This window comes from Condylura cristata, unplaced genomic scaffold (genome assembly GCF_000260355.1).
Source record: "Condylura cristata isolate star-nosed mole 26May11 unplaced genomic scaffold, ConCri1.0 scaffold00007, whole genome shotgun sequence".
Taxonomy (NCBI): Eukaryota; Metazoa; Chordata; class Mammalia; order Eulipotyphla; family Talpidae; genus Condylura; species Condylura cristata.
Window position 1 is genome coordinate 61,064,079 of NW_004567108.1, and position 16,166 is coordinate 61,080,244.

The 16,166-nt window shown below is 32.1% G+C and overlaps 1 protein-coding gene across 1 annotated transcript in view; it reads left to right on the top strand.

The window, feature by feature from the left end:
- Positions 1–16,166, top strand: part of FER (fer (fps/fes related) tyrosine kinase) — a 382,708-nt gene that overhangs the window by 118,611 nt on the left and 247,931 nt on the right. The window contains exon 10 of the mRNA XM_004678363.2: positions 8,552–8,741. Within this exon, the coding sequence (XP_004678420.1) occupies positions 8,552–8,741 (190 nt within the window). The remainder of the gene's footprint in view (positions 1–8,551; positions 8,742–16,166) is intronic.

Here is a 16,166-nt window from a genome sequence, read left to right on the forward strand (position 1 = left end):
TAAAAATAGCAATGTTAACCTATATAAATAATGGAGATCACAGTGGAAATAATAGTTTTTCAGAATTTTATTTAAAAATAGAGATTAAAATGAGTGAAGCCAACTACTTGAAATGAGATAATTTTAAGAGTCTCATGCACTACTGACTGAGCTAGCCATGCCCCCATGAAATGGGATAATTTTAAATCAATACAAAGAGTTACTTTAGTATACATCCATCACATTTTACTTCTAAAGCATATTCATTCAATGGAGATAATGTCGATTTTCTTCTATTTATGATCCCTTTTTACTTTATTAGATTATAACTTTTGGGAAAATATACCAATCATATGTCACTTAAGACTCAACAATATAAGAATTAGTAATACTATAATTGGTTTTAATGCTTGGTGAGCCCTCCAAAGTGATTTTTCAAAAAAATTTTACATTGTTTCATACCATTATCATCTAGTATATAAAATAGTTTATGCATTATAAAAATCATAACTTTTTGAAGTCATGCAGAATTTTAAGAGATCATTTCACTCAAACCTCCTGTCTTTCAAATTGTGTCTTCTTAGGCACAAGAGAGTTGGATAATGTTATAGCTATAGTACAGATAAGATGTGAGCATATAGAATATTGTGCTAGTCTGCAAAACCAAGGAGCTTCTATTTTTGCCTCTAGGTTTTTAGGTTATGTGTATTATAGAAAATATGTGTTTAAGTTGCATTCTACTATAGAAATGGTCATTTGATTTGTAAAGAGTTAATTAACTCTGACACTATGATATCTACAGCTCTATTACTTCTGATTAATGTTTACTGATTTTTAATTGTATTTTTTTGTTATTGTGGTAACATTGGTTTACAGGATTGCATATGATTAAGGGAATATATTTACACCCCTTAGGTGTATGCTATAAAGCCACACCCACTACAAAAACACCAGTTATCTTTTACAACAGTCAGTTGGTTCTCACCCTCCATTGCTATTAAAGACTTTTTCTCCTTTTAGTAAGTAACCTCAATTCTATAGTTAAATTTCTAGGGTTTCTTGTTTAGGTTTAGTTTTGTAGATTCCTCTTTTTTTTTATATTTAACATGAGTATAGTCATCGAGTATTTATATTTTTCCTTCTGATTTATTGCACTGTTAACAATCTACTCCAGTTCCATCATGTGTCACATATAGCAGGTTTTTATCTTTTTGACAGGTGAATATGATTCCCCTGTGCCTGTATACTGCAGCTCCTTTATCCACTAATCTGTTGTACAGTGAGGATGTTTCCGTAACTTGGCTTTTGTAACTAGTGCTGCAATGAGCATATGAAACCAGAGATCCCTTTGAATTGGTTTTTCAGCATGCTCTGAGTAAATATATGAGTAGAATTGCTTATCCCATGATAGATCTACTTTTCTTTTTATAAATTATTAACTGTGGTGACATTGAATTATATTATTGTTGGAACCTTGGAAGTATGGGATAGCCCCTTCAGGTATACTTATTGTAGGGCACACCACCAGATCACCCAGATTTTATTACCACAGTTCATTGTGCTCCCTTCCTATGTTTTCCCCTTCCCCAGCTCTTCTACTATTCTGAATGCTTCAGTTCTGTGCTCAGCTTTTAAGGGCTAGATTTTAATTTTTCCTTTATTTAAACCTTTGTTTGGTTTCTCTGTATTCCACCTGAAAGTGAAACCATCTAGTATTTACCTTTCTTTTTCTGACTTATTCGGCTTACAACATCCCTTTTCATCACCATAGATACTGCTTTCAGTGTTGTGGGTTTATCTTTTGTGATCACTGAATAGTATTCCATTATTTATGTATACCATGTATACCACATCTTCTTAATTCGCTCATCAGTTTTTGGACTCTTCTGTTTTTTCCGTATCTTGGCTATTATCAATAGTGCTTCAATCAAAATGGGAGTGCAGATTTATGTTTTAGTTAGTGTTTTTGAGTTTTGTGAGTATATGGGAGAAGTGGAATTACTAGGTTGTATGGAAAATCAGTTTTTAAGCTTTTTAGAAACTTCTGTACTGATTCCCAGAGAGTCTTCATTCCCAGCAGCAGTATAGGAGAGTTACATTTTCTTCACATTCTCACCAGAACTTGTTTAGATATGGGCCAGGCTCACATACATGTTAATTGGTATTTCATTATGGTTTTGATTTTCATTTCCCTGATAAGAAGTGAGGATGAACATTTTTATGTGCCTGTTTTCCAACTGTGTGTATGCTTTGCAGATGTTTCTAAATTGCTATTCTGCCTATTTTTTTTTTGAGTGGGTTGTTTGTATTTTCTTATTTTAGATGAGTTCTTTGTAGAACTTTAATATCAGTCCCTTATCAAATGTATGTTGTGCAAATATTTTCTCCATTCAATAGGGTGTCCCATTTTTCACCGATGCTTTTAGTTTGATGTAGTCCTAATTATATTCTATTTTCTTTACTGTTAGAAACAAATTCCAAAAGACATTATTGACACTTATGTTGTGAAGTGTTTGTCTGTTTGCTTGTGTGTATTATGATTTCAGAGCTTACATCCTAATCTTTTATCCATTTGAACTGATTTTTATATATATATATACGGTTTGAGTTAGTGTTCTAGTGTTCACATTCTATTGCATGTGGCTATTCAGTTTGCATAACACCATTTGTTAAGGAAACTTCTTTTTTTATCACATATTTTCTTGACTCCTTTGTCATATTACCTGTCCTCATAGTTGTTTCAAGGCTCGCAATTTTTTTCTATTATTCTGTCTATTGTTTTGTTCAGTACCATGCTATTTTAAGTATCGTGACAGTCATTTTTTCCCCCTATTTTTGGGTAGGATTGCTAGCTGTTTAAGGACATTTGTTGTTTCATATGAATTTCAGTATTGTTTTTTCCATCTTTGAAGAATGCCACTGATTATTTTTATTTGGATTGCATTAAATTTTTTATTGTTTTGTGTAGGGTGGCCTTTTTGACAGTGTTGATTCTTCCAATCCATAAGAATAAATTTCCATATATATCCATATGAATGTATATAAATGGAATATATTTCCATTTCTTTGTTTTATACTTCTTTTAGGAGGGTTTCTTGGAGGTTTTTTTTTTTTTTTTAATAGTCATTTTACCTCCTTTGTTAGGTTTATTCCAAATATATATTGGTGTGATAGTTAATAAGATTGCTTTCTTTTTGTTTCTATATAGGAAGACCTTGATTTTTTTATATTAATTTTATGGCTTCCACTTGCTGTACTAATTGTTTCAACTAGTTTTTTTTTTTTATGGTGTCTTCAGGATTCTCTGTATATTACCATGTCACTTCCATATATTTTACATTTTTCCCAATTGTGATTCTTTTTTAATTTTTTCTTTTGTATAATTGCTCTTGTTAGGACTTTCGATACAGAATAGTAGTGTTGAAAGTACACATCTTGTCTTATATCAGATCTTAATGGAAAGTTTTCATTTTTTTTTTAAGATTGAGAATGGTATTTACTGTGTTTTTGTTGTATATGCTTTTATAATGTTATGATATACTGCACTTATCCCCAGTTTTTCAAGGGTTTTCATTATAAGAACATGATTAATCTTATCAAATGATTTCTCAGCATCTATGGACATGATCATATGTGTTTCATCTTTCTTTTTAAGCATTTGCGTCTGTACTCATTAAGGAAATTAGTCTGTAGTTTTCTTTGTCTATGTTTGGTTTTGGTAATAATGTTCTCATAAAATGAGCTTCAAAGTGTTTTTCCTTTAAAAGTTTTTAGAATATTGAATCTGTACAATGCTTGGGGTAAGAGGACCATTTTGACTGTTAATTCTTCCAATCCATCAGCAGTGAATATCTTTCTATTTTTTTCTCTCTTATTTTTTTCTGACAATGTCTTATGGCTTTTACTGTACAGGTCCTTCATCTCCTTTTTAAAGTATATCCCTAATTACTATTTTCTTTCTATACAATTATAAATTGGATTGGTTTTAATGCAGTAATGTCTTCATAATTCCTTTTTATAAGATTGTACATAATGGATTGTTTTCTTCATTTCCTTCTTTTCAGTTTTTTTTTTTTTGCATATAAGAATGTTACCAATTTTGGTTATTTATGTTTTTAGCCTGCCACTTCTAATTTCTGATGTATCACTTTTAATATTCTTTTGGAGTCTTGTAGGTTTCCATGTATAATGTCATGTCATCTGCAAATAGTGAATTTTACTCTTCTTTTTCAATCTGGATTTCTTTTCTGTATATCTTGTTTCAAATTACTCTAACTAAAACTTCCAATAGGATGTTGAAGAAGTGGCAAAAGTTGTCATCTTTGACTTGTACCTGATTTTAGAGAAAAATCTTTCATTTTTCCATCATTAAATATTAGCCCTAAATTGACTATATATGTGGCCTTAGGTCAAATATGTGTTCTCTATCTTAATTTTTGAGAGTTTTTACTGTGAATGGATATTGAATCTTGCTAAGTGTCTTTTCCTTCTTCTATTGATATGATCATACATTTTTTCATTTTTTCGCATGGTGTGGTGAATTACATTGATTTATATCCTTGTATTGAAATATCCTTGCATATTGGAACACATTAGACTTGGCTGTGATGAAAGTTTCAGTGTATTATTGAATTTGTTTGCTATGATTTTGTTAAGAATTTTCTATTTATATTCACCAGCTATATTGGTCTATACTTTCCTTTGTCTGTGATATCTTAGACTGCTGTTGGTATCAGTAATGCTGGCTTGATAAAATGTTTTTGGCTATATTATGTCTTACTAAATTTTTTGGGGGGAAGTAATCAATTTTTCCCTAAAATCAAGAAGACTAGAACAAGATGGTTTCATTAGTCAATTTAACAAATCTAGAAAGACAAATATATACTTTTCTTATAATCTTCTCTTTTTTCTCTACTGGCTTTTGGTTTCACTTATTTGTCTGTGATGTGTAATGTTAGATTATTTATTTGAATTTTTTTATGTTCCCTTTTTATTACTGCTCTTGCTGTTTCCCATAGATTCTGGTAGCTAATGTCATTTTCATTGGTCTCCAACTACTTTTTAAAAAAAAAAAAAAAAAAAAAACTGGTACAGGCCAGAGATGCAGGGCGGTGAGAGGATTCACCAAAGACAGAGTGGGGAGCAGAACAGGCAGATCGACGAAGTACACTGCTGAGGGGAGCAGTGGGCGGGTCAGGAGAGGTCTGCCGCGCCATGTGGTCACCTCCAGGGCAGGCGGGGATCGAACTCATGCGGAAGTGGCTTTAGCTTCTCAGTGCAGTGCTTTAACCCGCTGCGCCACCAGGGAGGGCCCGGTCTCCAACTACTTTTGAATTTCTTTTTGATATTGTCACTAACCTATTAGTCATTCCATAGCATGTTATTTATTCTTCACATGTAGTGTTTGTTCCTGTTTTTTTTAATATCTATTTTGATACCATTGTGATTAACGAAGATACTTAATATAATTTCAGTCATCATGAATTTGTTGACACTTGTCTTTTACTCAGTATATAGTTTAGTCTCAAAAATAGTTCATATGTACTTGATAAAAATGTGTACTTTTTTTTTTAACTGCTTTCCCTTATATATATCTATTAATCTCCTATGGTCTAATTCCTTGTTTTAGTGTATTGTGTCCATGTTCACTTTTCAGTTGATATATCCATTTATTTAAATGGATTGATGAAGTTTCCTATAATGTTGTATCTGTTTTCTTAATAGTTGCTTTATATATATTTTCATGCCTGTTTGTTTTTACAATTGTATTAATGAGTGTTATATTTTTTATTGTATTTATCCCTTAACCATTACTTAATTTCCACTCTTGTCTCTTGCTACTTTGTAGCTAAGAAGTCTATCTGATATAAGTATGGTTGTCTCTGCCTTTTTTAGAGTACCATTTTATTGATTGACTGTTTTCCATATGTTTACTTTGAGCTTATATTTATCTTTGGAGCTCAGATGGGTCTCCTGGAGACAGCAGAACATTGGGTTTTGTTTTCTTCTCCTAGTAGCCATGGCCTACTCTTTGATTGGTGAGTTCATTCCATTTACACTAAGGCTAATATTGCTGTATGGGTTCTTGTTAGTGCCATTTTGGCTTTTGTTTTTTGATTCGATCTGTATCCTTGCTCAAATTTGCTCAAATTTTCTGTGAAGTTTGGTTGGATTATGGAGAGTTTTGTCCATGTGATGTCATACACCTTGAAGGTTCAGGATGTTAGTTATATTTTCACGTGTTTATTTCACTGGTTTATATTTTCCTTGTGGCTCTAGATGTTTTCTCTAAGGGCTGGCACCTGTTTTTGCAATTGCTGAGTTGGGGAACGGCCTACTGGGTTGATCCAGAAGTTTGAATATGCTGTAGTAGGAGAATATGTGTTGTGTTTGTGGTACTGCCATTGTTCTCTGCTTGCACACCTGAGACTCCACTTTCTCTGTGTACGTCAAAACACTGCATGAAGTCAGTACCAGTCTCTAGGTATTATATTCTCCCTCTATTAGGAGGAAGAATAATGTCCAGGGCATGCTCTGCTATTGTTAATAGAGGAGCCTGTCTGTGGAGGGCACTGCTTCTCTTCTACATGTATTTCACATCTGAATCACAGGTGTGTACTTCACAGTGGTTAGCTCTCAACTTTCAGGGCCTCTGACTGAGGGGTCAGCCCTTTTGTTGACATCTTCTGTCCTTAACTACAGACTCCAGTTACTTTGCTCAACTCGCCTACTTTTCATTGAAATTTGACTTTCCCCTCTGTCTCTTTTCTGAAAGTGTGTATTGAATTAAGATGTCCTAAGAGTGTACCAGGTTCTTCCAAGTCACAGGACTCTCTGGATATAGTGTGATTAACTGTTACATGTTAAGTAACTACTCTTAGTAGCAAAGTAGGGAATTTACTCTGTGTCCTTCATAGTTCCCTTTCTTCCTTACTTTTAACTTTGCTGTTTACAGTTGTGTTTTGAATGTTCTAGGTAACTTTTACCAATTATCTTTCTCATTAATAGTTCTACTTTTCCCCAAATATACCTGTTACTGCTTTTTTGTTAGGATCTCATCTGAAACTCATTGCAAATAATAGAGATGACGCTGAAGCTTTCTTGATAGCATTCTCATATACTGTACCCTGTTATGTGAGTGGAATTGAGTTTCGAAAATATTGACCAGCATATATGTATAAACAAAATTTGTGTGAATTCCTCTTGCCTATGATTATTTATTCAGTTTATATTCACTATCCTTCAAATTTCCAATTTAAGTTCACATTTTCTAGCATTCTCTAGTTCTGAAGCTTTCTCTAATAGGAAATTTATTGTTTCTTACATATTAATAATTTATGTACTGTAACATATGACACAATTCCTTAAGTTTTTAATACGCTATTGTTAGGGAAGGTGGTGATTTTCACTTACTCATGTAGATTGATCAGATAATCAAATGAACATGAGAAAGATAAGTGGGGGAAAAATTTAATTGCATACTTATGGGAATCTACACAGACAAGAACTCTAATGACCATGAGAGAAATGAGGGTATGTATTCAGAGCTGCACAATAAAACAGAGGCTTGGGGCTTCAAAACAAGAGTAGGGGGAATCAAGTGACAGTGATTGGGTGACTTATATAAGGAAGACAAGGTGCTTTGTAATTACATATTTGCCCTACTATACAGCTTCATCCCTTTTCTAGAATGGTTATCTCTGTTAAAAACTGGACAGTACCCTCATATTTCATTTTTTGGTTGTAAGGGAGTTACAGTAATAGCTTCTAGCAAGCCTGCAAAGCCTAGATTGACCTCAGCTTGGAACATCCACATGTCAAAACATGTCTTGGGTAGGACCATTTTGAACATCTTGGGGAGATCTGACTAAACATTTTGAGGTGATCTGACCTTTTTTATGTATGAAAATGTACCCTTGGATATTCTCCTGTTTCTATTGGCTTTAGTGTGGATGTATTAGTTTGCCGTTCTTACTAGGAGCAAGGGATAATAGACACAATAAGGAAACATATGGCTTGTATAGTTTTCTAAGGAAGTGATGGGGAAACCTACTGTTATGATATTGGAAATACTTGGGGGCCTATGTTATGCTCATTTTCTTAGTCACTGCTCAATCCTAGTTTTTGTCAGCATAGATTTTTCCTGTCTATAAATTCATACTCCACACACTACATCCCAGGTAGGCACATTTCTAACTTTAGCTCTGTTCCATTTGAGATTCGAAGTACATTGTGATTCTGCTTCATAATTTATTTATTATGTCACATTACTTTATCTCAGGTCCTACACTTCTGGATATAAGTATTCATTCTCTGTGTGGTAGATAATTAAGCTTTAAAATGAAGTGAAAGCATCTTGAATTTTGATTTTTCTTCCAAATATTTCCTTCTTTTTTCTTAATACTAACATAATAACTCAAAATCTGTTTCAGAATCAGAAGTCTTATGATTATGAAGACTCATAGAAAAAATGAAAAGCAAAGATGCATTTTCCTTTAAAGGAAACAGCTTTATTTAGTTTTTATTTCTTAAAAAACTTGAAAAATAATTTGTTTAATGTGTTCTCTTTTAGTATTGTGCTTTTGCTAAGCCAAAAACAGACACTTGAAGAGTTGAAACACTCAGTCCAGCAGCTACGATGCACTGAGGCAAAGTTTACAGCACAGAAAGAATTACTAGAGCAAAAAGTACAAGAAAATGATGGGAAAGAGCCACCTCCAGTGGTGAATTATGAAGAAGATGCACGTTCAGTTACATCAATGGTAAGTCAAAAAATGATCACATGAGAAAAATGAAAGGATAGCATCTAGTTATAATTAATAATGATTACAATAATTACTTCTGGTCTGTAATAACAAGTTACTATTATTAATAGGTAGGTCCTATTAAACATTTTTATAAATGCACAATATATTAGTTTGTCTTCTAAAGTCACATGAGAACATTTTTGGGAACCACCAGTAGGTGATAAAGTTCTTCTCTTCTCTTTAAAATTGAAATAAAAAATTTGTTTTTATACAGGAATATTGGTATTACTCTTAAGATAGAAGTAAGGGAATTTTATTGAAAAGCCACTTAATATTTTTCTTAAGAGAAGCGAATCTTTGTTAAGACTGACGACATGTTTATTGTTTTTAGTGAAACAATACATAGGTTTTATGTAAACAAGATTTTTCTTATAACTTTATTAAGATTTTTCTTAAACTGGAATAAATGCATTCAAATCTACCAAATAGATATTCAATGTACTTCATGTAATTTTATTAACTGTTTAAGAATGCTTAGTATACTTTCCCTTCTCTCCTCCCTTCCTCTTACCCTCCCTTCTTTTTCTATCCTTCTCTTCCTTCCTTTCTTCCTTCCTTCATCTTATGTTGGTGTGGTTCTCACCAACGAGTGTTTTTGCTATCCAGTCAGTCTAATTATGTTTGGTTATCACAAAATGTGGGTGCTATTGATATTTCACATGGGGTAATCATTCCCTTCATAATGAATGTCAACAATGCCTGTGGTAAAAATTCCTGAGTTTTCTCTGTGGGTAGCTGAGTATATTCCATAAATAGGTTAAGAATGCTATAGCTTTTCTTTTAGTAACTTTTAACTCATATGATTATAAACAATATAATTTGATGTAGGTCTTCAAAAGTCTCCACGGTGGAAAATTGCATTGGAAAATGTGATAAGTAGGGAAACAAATATGTCTTAATTTTTTGTTATTAATTGAACTATTCTATCTATACATGCTATTTTGTATTGTAAGTCATAATTGTTTTCATTTACTGTCCTCCTGAGTAAAGGTTCTAAATATATAAATCAAGGACTCTTGTTCATTCTCTTTCTTGTTTATGTTTCTTGATAACTCTGGCATATGCATTTTTTCAGAGGAATTTCTTCTGTTTTTCATTTTAGTTGGCTTATGTAAATCTTAGCTAGTAAATATATTATTCTGAGTGTGGTTTACATTTTCTTGTCTCCATGTAGGCATGAAATTACTTCATAATTTGTTCATCAGCATGTAGGCTAGAACTGACTAACTTACTTTAAATAACTCTTTATGTAGAAGACCTATACTGGCATTATTATTATGAAAGAATAAAGGCATTCAATGAAAGAATATCCCCTTTTAATCATTCTAATTAAAAATAAGCATTTAAATTTAAAAATAAGTTAATTCTCATTTTATTTGAGAACTTGTGGTCATTTGGACCTTTATTTTTTGTAACTATCAAAAACAAACTATTCAACAATGATGAATAATGTTTCAGGCAATGTATGATGTAGTTTATGAGATCAAATGGATTTCTGTCACTTTAAAATTTTCTCTCTTATTCATTTTGTAAATTATGGAAACACCTTGTGATTTTTACAGACTTCATATTATTCAATTTATTTTTAAATAATTGTAATATTGTTTTTGTTTAATTTATCTATGCATTGAGGCAATATCTTTAGTAAGTATTTAGTTTAAAGTAATAGAGTGATATTTTATAAATCAAATATAACATTACTCAAATTATTGCCAATTAATGAAATTTTATAGTATGTTTTAAGAATAATTAGAAATATCTCTTAATTCTTAAATACAAAATTCTCAAAACTTAATAATTTCCCCACATACATCAGTGAAGCTTTTGCATAACTCAGTATCTTTTAATTAATTACATTACTTGTCTAATTTCTTAAAAATGGTAAATGTCATTTCTACTACATGACCACTTACGCATTGCTTTACCAGTGACATTACAAGAAAGTCACTTAAGTACGTCTACTTAAGTAATTTCCTCTTTATAAACTCTATCCTTATAAATGGTGAAAACTTCAACAAGAAATATTAAGTTGAATATAGAAGGACTGGGAAACTTAAAAGTGCTACTATAATATGTAAAATAGTGAAAGTTTGCCTCAACATTATTTGGAAGTAAGAGAGACAATTATAATAGTAATTGTAATCAATTATTCTGCATAATTCTAATGAATGGCATTGTTATCTAAAACACTGACATTTCAGTAATGAATACACTAGGGAAGAATGTCATCAGAAATTATACCACTGAGATGGTTCATGTATTGTATATTCTTATGAAAATTCCAAGGTGATTCAGATGTTTAATCAAGGGTTCAGGATTGTGTAGTCAGGTTTTTAGATGCATTGATATTTACTTTCGTTCTATGAGAATGAAAATCTATCAGTTTATAGGAATATAAGAAATATGTGGAAGCAGATAATGCACTCATCTTTGATAGAACAAATCACCTTTCTATTATCATTTTCCATATAGGTTTAATTTTGTCCAAATACCAAAGATGAAGGGATAAATATTAAAATTACATAGATACTCTACTATCTGTTTATAAGTATGTTTCATTTATTCATCAAAGTAGTATTTATCAAGCATGTATATGTGGCAGACTTAATTCTTTGCTGTTGTTTTGGATATATCAGTAAATAAAGCTAATAAAATTTCTCAGAGTTTATATTCTAGTGTGATTGGAAGTTAATAAAAAAGTAATGTGTCATATCCAAAGATATTAAAATCTAGGAGTAGGAAAATGGCAGGTTAAATGATTGGAGATCTGTTAGGACAGAGGTCGCAACACAGTTTTAAATGAAATTCAGGATAAGCATAAATGAAAATGTGACACATAAGCAAGATTTGAAACAGGAGCCAATGAGGTACGTAGTTTCTGGGGAAAGAGCATTCTAACCAGAGTGTGCATCTGTTACATACATTGCAAAAAAGGATCGTATCTGGACTATTTGATGTACAGTAAGGAGATCTGAGTGGCCAGAAAGGTGATAGTATAGTGAAAGATAGTATAGTGAAATTAAAGATGTATTAGGGAACAGATTTCATGGCTTTCGGGAACATAACTAAGGATCGTGATTTTTCTCAGTGAAATGTGGAGCAGTTGGTTTGTGAGTTATAAAAGAGGATTGAAATGTCCTAACTTTTCATTTAAATTGATCACTGTGACAACCGTGTTGATACTATATATATTTAAGGGAGCAAGGATAAAAGAATATTGTAATCACCTGGGTGATAAAATATATCAGCTCGAGTAAGGATGGTAGCTCTGGAAGTAGCAAGGTATATTTACCATCTGGATATATTTTGAAGGTTAAGCACATGAGACTTTCTGTGTGGGGTGTGAGGGAAAAAAGTCAGGTTTGACTAGGTTTTTAGTAGGAGTACTAGAGGAATGTAAATTATTTTGAGTGTATGCAAAGATTACTTTTGTAGAGAAGTTTAGATGGGGAAGATTAAAACTTCAGCTTATCTTTCAAAAAAGTCAGTGTAGATCTTTAGTTTTGGGTTTGGATTTCAGGAGTGTGATTTAGAATACAGATAATAAATTTGAGAGTTGTAGGCATCAGATAGTACTGAAAATCATTTGATTGTAGGTGCTCATCAAACAAGAGAGTACAGAAACAAAAGAAAGAGCAAGGACTGAATACTGAGGCACTTAAATAGTTCTATAAAAGGAGGAATCAGTAGGAGATTAGGATTCACAAGTAATATAGTAGAAAATTAAGCATATTTGGTGTCCTTGAAGTGTTACAAGGAGAAATGATTTCCAGAATTTGGAGTATATTGGCTTAATGCTAAAAAAACAGTTGACTTGACTGAAGAGTTTTCCAGACTTTTAATCAAATACTCAAGAGGGCAACTATAGTATGGAGTGCAAAGTCTCTGGAAATATTGACCTGACCATTTTCAGAGATTGTCCTGAAGGGAGCACAGTATAGGACATATTGCTTTTGGAAATGATGAATTAGAAGATACATTCTATCTTATCTAATTGGGTTATTTCCAGATTAAATGTACTGATGATTCTGAAGACATCTCACATTGTTTAACATGTAAACTTAAGTATTTTGCTTTATTCAGTTCTAGCCTCTCAGGGTGGAAGAACCTGTCTTCTGGGGCACAAAGGAGGGTCAACTCTGATGGCTGTTCTTGAATAGTGATGATAGCACAACATTTTCTAAACCTTAGTGAACAATGGCTGATTTTCCTACTATGTTTATTTATTTGAACAACAGTTCCCTTCATGTTTATTTTTAAGTGTCTAGTTATAAGGACATAAATTTTAAATCAAAATCTGTTGAATTAAGGAATTGAACTTCCTTTTAACTCCAGAGTAACCTAGTTATTTTTGTTTGCTTAAAGAATATCCCTTTTGTGAAAAATATGTCGAGAGTTGATGTCACCATGTGAGTGAAATGTGTTTACCTCTTCTACAAGATAATTGCCTTTATTTGATGTTTTTGAAATTGGACAATTAAAAGAAACTTTTTTGCAACATATAATTATTTTCTCTGCATATCTTACTGAATACTGATTAGTTGAATTACAGTATCAATGAAATCCTCTTATATCTTTCCTACTACATTTCAATGAATAGCATATCAGATTTGTTGACTAAAAATTGTCATGATTCAGTAATAATCCACTTTACAGTAATATTCAATGTATTTTCAATTTATAGTTAAGCACTAGAGTGGACTGATATCAATTGAGACATCATATTGTCAACATCATTGAAGTGTTATCTGTTTTCACCATCAGGTACATTTTCTTTCTTTATTCATAAGATAAATGTTAATCCAGTTCTTATTCATCAAATCACTGAGGATAGTAATATATTAAGAATCAGGAAACCTGAATTAATCTTTTTGTCAGCTTTCTTAAGTATTCTACATTTTTCTCTTCTATAAAAGGAGGGGATTATTATATACACACATTGTCAGACAGAATTTTTATGAGACTGAGTTGAGAGAAGACGTGTAAACATATTTTGTATACTATAAAATATGTTAAAACATAAGTTCCTGTTTCAATTTTTTTCTAATAATATACCTTAATTCAAATGTAAATTAAGGAGTTGGCACTCACCGAATTACTAAGTATGAGTTGTAGGCTTTTCTGATTATTTAATGTAGTTCTCATTTATACAAAATATTGATTAATTTCACTGATTAGATAGTACATGTTCTAGATCTACGTGTCCTTCCTTAGTCCCCCAATTTTCTTATTAGAGGGAACCTTCCAGGAGAATTGCATACAAACAAAAGCATAAATATATGTATGCTTCTTATTCTTTTTACAAAAGTGATAGAACATACAATGTCGTTCTGTATCTGACTTCTTAAGTGTCATCTTGTAATAGGACTTAATGTTTTTGTTGATTTATTCCACAGACCAATATATATTGAGTGTCAGATACTATTTTAACTTCTGGGGGTGGGTAGCAAACAAAATATACCTAATTTTGAGGGCTTATAAATTAATTTGAGGAGACAACAATAAACAAATATGTTTTATATATTTATATATACACATATACATATAAATATATACATATTTGTATACATATGTCATGGTCATAGATCTTTGGAAAAATAAAGCAAGATGTGAGAAAAGAAGTGCTGGGTTGTGTTTTCAGATGCAGGGTGGTTAAGAAAGACTTTACTGATAAAGTGGCACTTATGCAATTACCTGAAAGAACTAAGGGAGCAAATGATGAGAATATCTAGCGTTAGATTATTCAATGCAGTATAAAAAGCTGAAGAACGAACCAGAGACAGTAGTCTGCTTCTTGTGTTGGAGGGTCAGCAAAGAAGTCAGTATGAGTTTGACAGTGGGGGTGAGTAATCAGAGAGGAGTTCAGAGAAGTGAACAGTTTGATCATATTGTCCTATAGATTCTTGAGAGGATGATCACTTTGAAGGAAATGAGAAGCTATTGAAGATTCTCAACAAAGGAATGATGTATTTATGTTTCCATTTTTTTTAAATATAAAGACAACTTTGTTTAAAAATCCTTTTAAAATTACTGTGTGTATAGTTAGCATTTATGTGTGAGATTCATTTAAAGCTTGTACTATGGGTGTGTGTTTGTAGATTTTACTCCCCAAATACTTCCCAAATAGTTATAGTTTACTTCTTTCTCCAGTCAATTATTAGCATTGTTAATAGGTTCTTAGAAACTAACTTTTTTTTTAAAGATTTATTTATTTATGTATACAGAACTGGGGTACAGGCCAGAAGTGCAGGGATGGTGAGAGGGTTCATCAGTGACAGAGTGGGGAGCAGAACAGGCAGATAGACGTAGTACACTGCTGAGGGGAGCAGCGGTCAGGTCAGGAGAGGTCTGCCGCACCGTGTGGATCACTTCTGGGGTGGGGATTGAACTCATGCTGAAGTGTCTTTAGCTTCTTATTGCTGTGCTTTAACCCGTTGCACCATCAGGGAGGGCCCAGAAACTTAACTTTTAAATAAAATGTAAATATAACGTAAGTAAGTATTCAGATAACATCATTTCATTCTATATAGGATTGAGGATTATTTTGTTCTCTTCAGTAAAACAACATTTAAAAAATGGTGATATTTGATTACTTGCTATCTGTGTGTGTGTGTGTGTGTGTGTGTATGTATGTGTAAATCTATATCTGTATCCATATATATTTTTTTAAACCTGTGGATGTCTTCATATCTTAACACAAGTTAAAAGAGGCTTTAGCTAGCTCTAAAAAGATATAATAAAAGAAAAAAAGACAGTAATTATAATAAGAAGTATTAACCACATATATTCACTCATTGAGATTCACCAGTGTTTGAAGATAGCCTACTACATAAATATTCATTAGGTTTTTTGGGCAAAGGCAGTTCAGCGATACACTAGATAGAACCTGGTGTAGGATATCAGATACTGAAGCAGAATTATTGATTTAGCTATTTATTGTTGACTGCATTTTAACTTTTATGTATCAATATATTAATTTCCAAAAAAATGTGTGCTAGTGGTGACTACATATATAATCCAGCAAATGTTGCTAAAGAGAATAAATAGTATAAGAATTTCAAATTATCTAGTGGCAGGTTATAATTGAAGCTACTCATTTAAAAATATGGTTTAAATATTGTGGCAGTTGTATTCAAACAATAACGTTCCCCGTTGTTACATAGCTAATGACTAGTGAGTTTCAGCAATCAAATCATTACTTAAAGTGGCAGCTCAAAGCCAGGCTGATTAGATTTGCCTGCTCTCACTACTATATAAGTGAGTGAGTAAGGTATGGGGCTTTTCTTGCCCTAATTTCTCAATATGTAAAACAGGCATTATAGTTTTATGTACTTTGTGGTTTGTCATTAGAAACAGTTAAGTTTCCACTAAAGCACTTAA